Source organism: Typha latifolia, chromosome 4, assembly GCF_019914945.1.
Source record: "Typha latifolia isolate L0001 chromosome 4, TyphaL0001v2, whole genome shotgun sequence".
Taxonomy (NCBI): Eukaryota; Viridiplantae; Streptophyta; class Magnoliopsida; order Poales; family Typhaceae; genus Typha; species Typha latifolia.
Window position 1 is genome coordinate 14,714,684 of NC_133089.1, and position 12,359 is coordinate 14,727,042.

General features: G+C 39.2%; 2 protein-coding genes across 4 annotated transcripts; one reads left to right on the forward strand and one right to left on the reverse strand.

Annotated features, from left to right (window-relative positions):
• Window positions 1-2,953: 2,953 nt before the first annotated feature.
• LOC140786017 (uncharacterized) lies at window positions 2,954-3,421 on the forward strand. The gene has a single exon (XM_073134178.1). It carries the CDS (start codon window positions 2,954-2,956, stop codon window positions 3,419-3,421), a length of 468 nt encoding a protein of 155 aa, XP_072990279.1.
• Window positions 3,422-7,797: 4,376 nt separating this feature from the next.
• On the reverse strand, window positions 7,798-12,296 carry LOC140787276 (protein kinase domain-containing protein ppk38-like). 3 transcript variants are annotated; one of them, XM_073136109.1, is made up of 8 exons: window positions 12,118-12,296; window positions 11,091-11,657; window positions 10,494-10,659; window positions 10,360-10,410; window positions 9,868-10,050; window positions 9,626-9,737; window positions 8,621-9,393; window positions 7,798-8,480 (listed from the first exon to the last, which is right to left on the reverse strand). In XM_073136109.1, the coding sequence occupies exons 2-8, from the start codon at window positions 11,552-11,554 to the stop codon at window positions 8,124-8,126; spliced, it is 2,106 nt and encodes a 701-aa protein (XP_072992210.1). In that variant the 5' UTR covers window positions 11,555-11,657; window positions 12,118-12,296; the 3' UTR covers window positions 7,798-8,123. The 3 variants fall into 3 exon arrangements, with proteins under 3 accessions (XP_072992210.1, XP_072992208.1, XP_072992209.1); XM_073136107.1 differs by having other exon boundaries at window positions 7,798-8,483; XM_073136108.1 differs by having other exon boundaries at window positions 7,798-8,483; window positions 11,091-11,650; window positions 12,118-12,249.
• Window positions 12,297-12,359: the final 63 nt, after the last annotated feature.

Genomic DNA, 12,359 nt, shown 5'->3' on the forward strand with positions numbered 1-12,359 from the left:
GAGAGCTGGTTATTTTTGTTCAGTCATGTTGTGAAAATGGTTCTTTCTTTCTTATAAATGATCCTATGATATCACATTAAGAGATCTTTCTTTATGAAGGTATCCCTGATCTAAACCTAGGCATTGCCAATACTTAAAGTTATAAGTAGTCAAATATAGAAGCTTGATCAGCAGGACTGCCAAATGGAACTTTTTTAGTGAGAGATTGTAGTCCAAGTTCACTGATAGCTCTTGATCCAATCATAGCAACCATGTAAGTCATCCATTCCCTATCATGGATGTACTTCAAGAAATGGTTATAAACTGCTGAGATAAGATCCATCTGAAAAGTGCTCCTTTGATTCTCCTAGATCCAATCCTAGTTCAGGGTAATTTGGAAGTTTTCAAAGTAGTATATAGTGTTTCCTCTGGAACAGACTGAACAGTCCATTAATTGTAATTCGTTAGATCCCTATGATAATTTAAAGATCCATAGACTGTACTATGTTAGAGAAGTTTTGAGATTTTCAGGGCCATAATTTTTGCCCCTTTAACTTCAGAGTTACCATTAGATTGGTTCTTACTTGAAAAGTAGAAATTTTCTCTGTTGAACATTCTGATCTTTTTTGTACAAATGGCTAAAATTTTAGTCAGTAACACTTATATATGACTTTCTAGGTATTGATGGAGCCAAGTGTTTTTCTATAGTTATCTTTTTTTCATTGTTATGGTTTTAAGTTTGACATTATTAAGTTTGATTTGGATTATTATAAGTTTGTGATGCTAGGTCAATCATTTTATGAGCCTAATCCTCCTCTCACTTGAAGTTTGGGGCAGTTCTCAATATACCTGTATACACTTTGTAATTAAAAAGGTTGTTATGGATGAGTTTGGTATGTTCTTTTATAAAAATGATCAAAGGTGGAATAGGCATAAATCAAGTTGCTTGTGAAATTGTTGCATATCTTTCTAAATTTATTCTTTACTTTATTTTTATTTTGGCTAAATTTCCTAATGTAATTCTATGCATTAGTTAATTTGACATGAAAACTCTTTCTATATAGAATCCATATTTTTGGTGTTTTCCACAACTTATCGAACAAGACTTTGTTGTAAAAAATAACGAGTTCCAATCATTTCAAGAGTAAGTGATATTTTAAGTTGTTCTTACATATAATTAATCATCTATCAGTAACCTTCCCAATATATTTGTACTATCTTTTCTAGTATTGTTGCATGTACTCTTCTCTATATCAATAAGGATGATGTACAGAATTTGGGTCTCCTTTCTTTGTCTTTCAATTAGTTGGTAATTTCACAGCCTTTTCTAATATATCTTGATGAATTTATTTAGTTCTTTCAAGTGGACATAAACTTACTTCATTTACCCCCGACAATGCTTTTCAATGGCTGCTAAAGCAATCGTTACTCGTAATCTTTGAAAGTCTTAACTAAATCAAAAGAAATAAAGAAACCTTAGAAACATCTGAATTGGAGGTTTGTTAGATTATTAGAGATACATTAGGCACTTACATCCATGATAATGCATTTTCAATCTGAACAAACTATCTTCTTCTTTGATTAATAGAATGTACAGTGATTATTTTTCTGTCATTCTGAAGGAGATATCTTGTAGGGAAATCTTCTATGACTGTTTGAAAGATGAGAAACTCTCTGTTTCTTTTCCTTGATATAAAGGCTTTTATATATTGAATCCTCTATGATTACATCCCACATGCTCTATAGTTCAATCTTCTTGTCATTCTTCCCATCTCCTAGATGCTTAATCCCAATGATGTCAAAAAGGACAGGAAAAAGATTCATATCAGCACAAAGGAGCTTTTTAGTTAGTCCAAATTATGGATGATTTTTATAATCTAAGGTGTTAGTTTCCACCACATTACAGATTGGATGTTCTCCCTACTACTACTACTACTACTACTACTACTACCAACTCTCTATTTCAAATGAATTTATAGAGGCAGTGTCGGTGAGAGCAGAAGAGAAGAAAAAGATAAAAATATTAACAACTCTGGGCCAATTCTTTGCCCTTCTTCTCCCTTGAATTCAGCATAATGAGTGGTATCAGTATAATATGATTCTTTTATTTTATCTTATGAAGTTTGATTATATAATTCTTTCTTTCCCCCTTAAATTCCTTTAAAAATATGTTAGCATGTGCTTGTATTTTTGTTTTCTTTTGGGGCAATCAATTGCATTTAGATTCTAAATTATTGGTCATTTTTATAGGGACCCTCTTGTTTTTTTTTCTCTTTTTCTTTTATGTGATTTACATAATGAAATCTAGATTCTCTAAAGAGTTATTTTACTTTTATAGAGAGAGAAAAAAAATTAAGGGGAAAGATATATTAGATAGTTGAGAAAATTAAAAAAAAATCCAAAAGAAAATCTATATACAAATTGGGAAAATAGTTTAATCTAATGAAAAGGTGCCAGGTGCCAGGTGCCCTGCCGCAGGAAATTCCTGCGATTTTGTTTATAAAAAGTCCAATAATGGAAACTATGCGAACTCAGTCACGTCGTAAGAAATTTCCTCCGCGCGTTGCCAACACGAGGAAATGATTAAGCTGCACATGGAATATTTGCAAAGAAGCCCTCCCTAGAAGCAAGAATTGGCTTCGCTAGAAGTGGATCCCACCCTCTCCCCTCTGAGCTGGGAAGCAATCGTAGAGATTCCAGTCCACCATACCAGATCATCTCTTACGAGTGAGAAAGTGATCGATGCCAAGCAAAAGGACACAAAGAAATACAACCAGCCTGTCCAAATCTAGCTGTGAAGCATTACAACATTCTCAAATCTCAATACCCCTCCCTCTCTCTCTCTCTCTCTCTCTCTCTCTCTCTCTATCTATCTTACACCTTAATCTCTCCTCTTCTCCTTCTGAACCACAACAACCAAGAAGAAGAATTAGAAGAAGAAGAAGAAGAAGAAGAAGAAGAAGAGGTGAATGCCATGGCGAACTTCTTTGAGAGCTTCCAAAAGAGAAGGCTTTTACCAACAATGGCACTCAGCGAAGACCTCCCAATCTCCCAGTCGAACACAAAGGAAGGCACCGGCACCCACCTCATCGGGCTGAGGAAAAGAATCCAGCCCATCTCATCTGCCTCAATGGAGTGGGCTTTCCAAAGGCCAAAGTCCATGCCTTCCATTGGAGAGTTCACAGGTGGGTCTTTGAGGAAATGGTGGGATTGGAGTTGGAGTTGGGTGCTGTCAAGGAAGCCAGGATTTGCCCAGGACTTGGAGATGAACGAGGAGGAGAGTGCAGTGCTTGGGTCACACAATAGAGGGAGTTTGATGCATTTGTTCTATAAGGTTCGATTGGAAATTAGGAAGCTTGTTGGCTCTAATAAATTGCCGACCACTCACAAGTATAGGCATGATGCCTTCACTTATGCTAAAATGTCGACAGTGGGGAGATAGTAGAGGAGTCTTAATTTGGGTGTGTTGTGATTGCATAATTAGAGATATTGTTGTGTCATGTTGGTATTCTATTTATTCTTTTGGGTTAATTAATCAAGCAAATTTGTCAAAGTGTAAATGTTGTACTTAATTTCCACTAGTTCTCATATTGTACTCGTAACAAATTTAATGGACACAATCTTCCAGTCTCCAGAGGTCTTGTTTAGCTTCTCAGGATATTATGAGAACAATCAATAATTTCTTGTAACTTTGGCATTTATAAAAGTTGTCATATAAGCCTGGCATTTCACTGGAAGCCTACGGATTTCCAGAGTAGCGAGTTGGTAAAAGAGATTAAATAAAAGGAAATTAAATTTTGAAATAGGATTAAGTAGTTGATGACTTCAGCAAGACAGCAATGGGAGGAAGACAAGCATGTTAGTAGAATGTGTAATAGAATATAAAAGAATTGTAAAATTTGAAACGGATGTGATCGAAAGCCTTGAGGAATGCAGCGAGGATTGGTGTGCATAATATTGTGCTGGAGCTCGACGAGCAGGAGATTGTGGAGTACATACAAAATAATGTAAATATCTCAGTGAATTTTACTTAGAGACAAACAAATTTGATTGCTGACTGGGCAACCAAATTTACCCAAAATAAGGGAAACTGAGTATTAGAAAAGTTGTTCAGAGGAATTCTCCAATCACTCTTGAGATTTCGTGTCTTTTTTTTTTTTCAATCTGGAGATAAGGACATCTATAGAATTGTAATCGACTAAGAGCAGTAGGGTTTGTAACATATGTGAGCTGGGCCTTAACTTGGGCCCAATTAGTGTCTAATTTGGGCTTGCGTTTTGGTCGGCAGAAGAAGGTTCCACCTCGTACGGGTCGCAATACTAGGTGTTTTTAGATAAGTGAAACAATAATCTTCTTTTGGAGAACGATTAAAACTTAAATAATAACTGGAGGGGGAGCTTAATCTAACATGATCGAACTCAAATCATCATCCTGTATATAGTTCGAAGATATACTTTGAATTATAAATCTCTCTATGATCAAGTTTGGAGTCAGAATTAACAAATCGAACAAGCGCTATTTCTCCAGTCACATAAAATAACGGAAGCATATCATCTAAAACCAAAACGTACATTCACTTTAACCCCAATTAAATTAAAATAATTGGAAGGAAAAAAAATTACATGACACGAGTCATTGCACAGTAAGCCAATCGACCCATGTCAGTCCTTCCTACGCAACACCTCTCCTCCCCTCCCTCCCCCTCTATAAATACTTTCCTTTCTTCTCCATTCCACTCCATTATTACTCCTCCTCCTCCTCTTATTCTTGCTCTAACACCATGAGTTCCTCTTCCAAATCCGGCCACTCCTCCTCGTCCACCACCTCCTCCAGGACCTTCCCCCTACTCAAGGCTGTCGACATCATCACCAACGTCGCCAAGGCCGCCGCGGCGGCCAACTCGTCCGTCCCCCAGAACGCAAACCAGACGTCCAGCTCCAGCACCATCACCCGTTCCACCAACCCCAGCGTATCGTCCGAGTCCCACGCCGTCGACCGACCCCGCGAGCGCATCCGGATCGCGCACCCGGACCTCACCAACTTCCGCTGCAAGGTTTGCCGCAGGCAGTTCCCGTCCCCGCAGTCCCTCGGCGGCCACTACAACTCCCACCGCCGGGTGAGGACCGACTGGAAAAAGAAGATCGAGTTCGAGAAGAAGAAGCTGATAAGCCTCTACAGTGGGAGGATCCACAAGACCCCTCCCGTCGTTCCTCGCTTCAAGGAGCCCAGCATCGACTCGTGGGCCCACTTGCTCGAGGTCGAGGAGCCCTACTTCCCGGAGGAGATGCTCCTGCGGGAGATCAGCCAGGCAATGCCGGTGCATCAAGGCGATGGGTCGTCGACCAACAAAGACGTGCATGCGGAGGACGAAGACATGAGCATCTTCGACTTGACAGCAGATGAACAGATGCCGCCCAAGCACGACTGCGATGAGGACATCTTGTCGTGGTTGGACACCGTCATCATCGAACCGGAGCAGAAGAAGGCCGTGGAGACTAAGGATGCTGCCACCCAGTGTTAGGGTTTGTGGGAGCTAGTCGAGCTCCGTTAAGTGTCTACAGTCTATAATATTAATAATAAGAGAGAGAGAGAGAGAGAGAGAGAGAGAGAGAGAGAGAGAGAGAGAGAGAGTGTGTGTGTGTGTGTTTGTGTTTGGTCTGATTAGGGTTTGGTCCGAGACTAGTGTGTGGCTTCTATGTTTATATGTATATGATGTGTCTATGTCTAGTCTGTTAAGTGTCTATAAGTATGTTTGTAAAAATTGGGCAATGTAGCTTCTGTTGTTAAGTGACTTATGTTTGTTAATGAAATGTGTTGTTTGGTGCTAATACTACTATCAGCAAATGGAAGGCAATGAATTGATAATGGGTAGCTTAATTGAATTGCTCGTGTTTCTATACAATGCAGCAAGCAATATCAATTTTACTGCTAAGATTAGAATAGTGGTCAGTATTGATCGATGTCGTGCCAGGTAGTTGTCATTGCAGAATCCTTACCAAGGATTCATTTGTTATTTATGAAAATAAAGCTAGCTAGTTCTATGTTAGAACATAGTAAATGTGCCTGAATGAGAAATTTAGCGCCCAACGGCGACAAAATAGTGGTTTATAGATCGTTGGAGATTCGAATAATGACATTTAATGAGCGAAGCGAATCTTGGTCGGTTGTTATCGCCACTCTGTCGGTAGATTTGACGGCCCGCGAATGCGACAATTGTAAATTTGTTAGTGATGATTGATTTTCAGGCTGCTCTGATTTCCTACAATAGCAAATTAGAGCAAGGATAGTGTTTAATTTTATTGCATATCTTAAGTTATCTTTTTAGAACATAAAATGAATTGGAATTATTATCCTACTAAACTAATTAAACAACTTATTTACAATTTTATGTATATGCCTACACGAAAAGTGCAAGGTTAATGAAATATAATATCACTCATAGTAACTAGTAAAATAGGAAACAACAAGAATGAGTAGTAGTGCTCCAGAGGAACTAAGTAACAATTAATGTATATAATTCAAATTAAATACTACTATAATCTACACAAAAAAGGATGTTTGGACTTAACCCTAAATCAAATACAACACTATATATCATGACCAGTGAGAAAATTAAACAAGGTATCCATAATTGACAGGTTATTGCAAAGCATAGGTGGCTTTTTTTTTCCCAAGTTATAGAAAAAGGAGCCTTAAAGCTTCAAAATCTATTGTTCATGTAACTGAAGAATACACATAATTTGATTATTTTCTTTCTTTTTGTGCATTTAATTTGAAGTGTAAGATCCTAAACAATTTTGTTCGTTAGCCCCCCTGTGCCTGTGAACACACAAGAATATAAGGTTTTTGTCTCCTCGTGAAAAGCACGTTGTCTCTGCATGCATGCAGTGCCAAAGGAGAGGGGGTTAGCTTTTTTTGAGTCGTAACTGAAGGTGGAGAGAGAGAAACCCCCCTCCCCATGCACATGCAAGCTGCGTGACAATGAGGGAAAGATCGAGACAGAAGTAGTAAGCTCTGAATAACTGATAAGGGGTTACACTGATAGCTTTTGGAGTCTTCCTACTGGTTGAGCTCCAGGTGTTGGAAATCGTTCTGCTTCTCTAACTGCTCTTCTGTAATTTTTGTTTCGCAGTTTCTTTTATTATTGTTTTTGGATAATTCATTTAAGTAGGTAAAGCCTAGTGGTAATTAATGGTGGATTTGTTTCGATATGGGAGAAGGTTTATTTCTTTTCGTTAAACACCAAAGGACATGGAAGAAAGAGAGAAGAAGAGCGTCACGTACGAAGTTTACAAGTTCTTGCATATTAAAGTTTCAATAGTCCCGTGCTTTTTGATGGGTTTGGATTGGGTAGCCCCACGGCCCACCGGGCTACAAGCGTAGAGATATTTATCTATAAGCTTTCCTATATAAGGCACCTACGATAGCAAAGAGGGGGGGACTTTTTATTGTTTTGCCTTTCTCTCTCTCTCTCTCTCTCTCTCTCTCTCTCTCTCTCTCTCTCTCTCTCTCTCTCTCTCTCTCTCTCTCTCTCTCTCTCATTCGCACACTGCACACAGGAAGGATAACAATACGTCCAGATTGGGGGTTCATGTTGGGATAGGTCAAGTTAAGTTTAAATCAACATAAAAACCATCTATTATTTAAATAAATTAAAATGAGTTTGATTTAAATAGATTATTCAAGTTACATCGTTTGTGGATTGGTTACAGTTACCGTGCCCAGGTGGCATGGGGGTTTGTTAGTGGTACTCCATAAAAGGCTTATAAAATGTTTTCTAAGTTTTTCGTCCTACTTTTTTAAGTTACTACCAAACAGTGAAAACAATAAACTAAGGAATATATCCACTAAACAGTTCACCCTTAAACAAATAAGCACAACTCGTCGAGATAACTCCTCGAACCATCATAAAGTATAAGAATATATAGACATACTTCTTATGTAATTGATCACACTTGCCCCCGTATATCTGTAGAAGAGGGCAGCAAAATAGTATTGCGGTGGATTTGCATGCGGCTATATTTACCTCCATAGCGGCAAAAATGCTCATGCGGACTGTGGTGGCGTTCTCCAACCAAAGGGGAAAAAAATTAATGAAAACAATACGAAGAGAGATAATCTTCAGGTAGGCTTCAATGGAGACATTAAAAGCCAGCCCATCCTGATGGTTGTTCTACTTTCCTTGTCACCCCTGTAGGGAATCTCTGAGAAGAACTCCCTTGAACACTAGTTCTGGATATATGCGCACCAGATGGTGGCGGAGCGAAACTTTCACGACCAGAGCCCCACGAATCATTAGAGGGACCTGCATTTGATTGTTTGGTTACATTTTGCTGTCTGTTGATTGCTCCAACTGGCCTGGTATGACCACTCATTGGCGTTGGTGAAGCTTTTGTTTCAGGGAAAGCTTGCCACTGCTTGGTCTCTGAGCTGGGTGGCGGTGAGCTCCTTGCAGACATACCCTGCTGGAGTTCCCACATAGTTCCTTCAATCTTCTCCTTCTGCTACAACATCATACGCATAATACAAGAGTTAGTTTTCAGCAATCAATAGATGGAAATTTATGTGGTGCAAAGTTTCATGCGATTGCTCAAGAGTTTTTATGGGACATAACAGAAACTAAGAGCATGTAAGACCATACTTGTGATTTCCCTGCTGATATCTGGCTCTGTGAGCTGCCTTTGCTCATTGGTGATGGTGTTGCAGTTCCACGGGCATGCTTCAGTTCCTGAATTTCCTGCCTCTGTGAGCGGCAAATGGCAGAGAGCTTTTCATATTTGGATGTTATCTCGGCTTTTTCTGAGTTGGTTTTCTTCAGCTGTTCCTTCAGACTCTCCACCTCTGCTTCCAGCTCTTTTCTCCTTGTTTCATTGGCATTTATATTACCACCAGTACTCCCAGAGTGAAGCTTAGTAGTATCAAACTGGGCAACAAATGTATTGAGTGTCTCATTCTGAATGTTTTGTATGCTATTAGGCTGTGGTACTTTCTTTTTCTGAGAATCATGATGTGAATCCTGGAAAAATCTTATTTCAAAGTCTTCGGTAGGGCTATTGCTGGACCTTAGATTACCCTGCACATTTCTTCTACCTGACTGTCCAAGATGAGAATTCCTCTCTGTTGGAGGGTTAACTCTTGTGTCTACTTTACTCTGAGTCTGCCTTGATGGTAGTGGTTGAATAGGTTCTTCATCAAACAAGGATAGCTTATTTTCTACAGCCTGTGAATTCTGTGCATGCTGTGTGGCCCAAAATGCTCCTATTGGAGCATCACCTGTCCTTGAAGCACTGTGAGAGTATCTAGAGTGCTCTACCTCCTTCTCATAACCTGGTGAGATATTTCTTGCCTGTTCTCTTGATGAAGGTGGAGGAGGAGGGCTCCTTCTGGGCATCAAAGCTGTCCTTCTTGGGCCTCCTGATCAATCATCAATTGTGTCAAAATCACACAAAAAAAAATGAAGTTAGCTACACAATCTGATATAAAGAACTGGGAAATAGATAAAGTAATGTACAAGCTGAAATTTGACAAAAGTTGATAGGAACTCTTCAAGACCAATTTCTGTGTCATAGGAGCTTGTATTGTATTGCTAGAGAAATATTTTACCATTGTGTAAGAAAAGCTTAGTTATTTCTGGATCAATTCTCACCTTCATCATGCAAGTCTGAAGCATGAGGCTGCCTGGTGATACCATTTGGTGTTTTATCTGGTAGATTTTTCTGTAACTCCCGAGGCAGTTGTTCATTAACACGGAACCACACCTGTCAATTGGAAAAATTCCAATTAGTATGATGGAATTGAACTAATTTCAATCAAGGCTACTACATATTCAATAGTCTATAACTAACCTAGTTTCATGTAGATGAATGGCCAATCAAGCAAAGCCCTTGCCTGCGTGATGTCCGGTCTGACGTTTGGAGAGGCTTCCAGCATGTCTTTGATTAGTCCCGTTATGAAAGAACTGTACTTTGGTAAATCTGGGATCCGATAGTTTCCATTCAGAACCTGAAGCTTTGATTCACCATCAAATGCAGATTTGAAGTAGCAGATTCTGTAAAGAAGGCACCCAAGAGCCTGCCAGATTTAAATACAATGGTCAATTACTTCAGCCAGCACATAATGGATCATTAAAATTAACAATAACTATTCATGCGTGCTAGAATGTGATGAAAACTACTTGACTGTTTAGCAATAAAAAATCAAAAGATGTAATAAAATGGCACCATAAATCACTTGCAAGGATCCTTAAGTATAGAAGGTGCACACTAAGAGTGCATTATCATAGGCAAGGTCAAAGACTTTCAAGTTCTATAAATTTCACGTTCCATCATATGCAAAGTCAAATATTTCCAAGTCCTATTAATTTCAGGTTTTGTCACCTACCCATATGTCAACTTTTTCACTGATAACTTCCCTTCTGTAAAGATCCCACATCTGGCTCAAGAAAAATAAGCAAAAGTTATGTTGGCATACGCTTCAAAATAATCAGAGTTTCATAAGTGGTTATTCAGTTAAACCTCGGGGGCTCTATATGCTGGGGTTGTGTGCTTCCTGATATTGTCTTCTTCAATTCCCATCTCTTCTGGCCGGTTGAAGCACTTGTGGTTGGTTGAAGTGCTTCCAAAATCACATAGTTTCCAAGCTCCGTCAGATCCAAGTAGAATATTTTCAGCTTTCAAGTCTCTGAAAATGAGAATGAAGAGTCCATAACATAAGATGCTTAAGAACAAATGAAACTATACATTAGTTAAGATGATTTAGATTTCAAGCACATTAAAATTCTCCATACTCTAGAAAGGATTTCTAATTTTCTATGTGAACTCTGTTTGAGGCCATAGGAACTATCAGAAAGAAACAAAGTCAGGAGCAAGGTTGTTTGGGAAAACAAAGGAGCCCGCTTCTTTGCAATTTACATAAGAATGTGAATACTATCATTGATGTGTTCTGACTACATCTTACTACTCCGTGCAACAATACCACATCTTGGCTGATCCTAGACAAAATCAAGATAGCCTGTGAAACCAAGAAATAGTTTTCCTCCTGATCTAGTTAATAATGAAGAACATAACTTAGCAAGAAGAATATAAGATTATCAGCACAGAAGGTTCAAATACCTATGAGCAATGGGCGGTGACTGGTTATGCATGGCAAATACTGCATTGCAAATATCTCTGAAAATAATATGTATGTCCTTCTCCTCAAAGTACCCAGAGCCTCTGTTCTCCAACGCACTAACCAAAGACTTCTCACAGAACTCCATAACAAGCAGTGCTTCCTTCATACGTCCCATATCCAATATGGTATGAGAGACAAGTGTGACAACATTAGGGTGTCCTTTGAGCAGCTTCATCACTCGGATCTCCTTCATGACAAGATCCAATGACTCTTCATCGCTGCATATCATGTGCTTCAGAGCATACTGCTTTGAACTGTGCACTGCATCACGGGCAATATAGACACAGGAAAATCCCCCTTCTGCTATGGCATTGCGAACATTGACCTTCACGTCGCCGACATCAATTGTGCGACCTTCCAAACCAGCTGGTTCTTTCCCTGCGAAAGGCTTGAACCTCCACATGATCCAGGTGGATAATGCAATAAAATCCTAATGGTGTCAACCCAGAGAAGAAGCTACAACTTTCCAAACAACACACAGCTCCTCGATGATATCTTCCTAAAATCTTCAAGAAGTGTTCACGAATCAGGAGAGATAAAACATAGACATAAAAACCCTCAAAATAAGCTAACAACTAGAAACTTTTACAGATCTGACCCATCTCAATTACAAAGACACATTTTCATTACCAACATTGGCATCTAACCGTCGTCATTCTAAAGAAAAATTGATCAGCATTAGCTGATAAGGTTTCCGTTAGATTTAGGCATGGGAGTGTAAATTCTGATGAGATCTATGTCACTTAATCTACAAATAGCCAAAATTCTTCTAAAATTCAGACTCAAATCGTACTCAATCGTGAGGAGATATCTATCAATTTCTGAAAATTACAAACTAAAATGAAACACAAAATCAACTGATTGATCGTTAGAACAATTCAGATCGGGAAATAAACTCCAATCTGTAGAGGATCACAGCACGGAACGAACGATCCAATCCAATGGGAAGGAATAAGATCTACGAACCTAGAGTTGTTATGGCGACTCAGACGGCGAGGCAGATCTAGGTCGGAGTCATGAGGGCCTTCAAACTTCGTAGAATGGATTAGATTAAGATTCGCGGCTTTAAAGAGAAGACAATAGAGAGAGAGAGAGAGAGAGAGAGAGAGAGAGAGAGAGAGAGAGAGAGAGAGAGGGGGCGGGACAACGTGTAGGCAAGTGAAGGGGCGAACATTTATAGTGTAAAGGTCCGGTGAGGGATCGACACG

Bases quoted from the DNA above. Each gene is read 5' to 3' on its own strand.
- LOC140786017 (XM_073134178.1), top strand. From the start codon at position 2,954: ATGGCGAACTTCTTTGAGAGCTTCCAAAAGAGAAGGCTTTTACCAACA.
- LOC140787276 (XM_073136107.1), bottom strand. From the start codon at position 11,554: ATGTGGAGGTTCAAGCCTTTCGCAGGGAAAGAACCAGCTGGTTTGGAA. The intron at 10,660-11,090 runs GTATTTGAACCT...TCTCATTTTCAG, and splicing joins TCACCGCCCATTGCTCATAG to AGACTTGAAAGCTGAAAATA. The intron at 9,738-9,867 runs GCAAGGGCTTTG...TCCAATTGACAG, and splicing joins TCAGACCGGACATCACGCAG to GTGTGGTTCCGTGTTAATGA.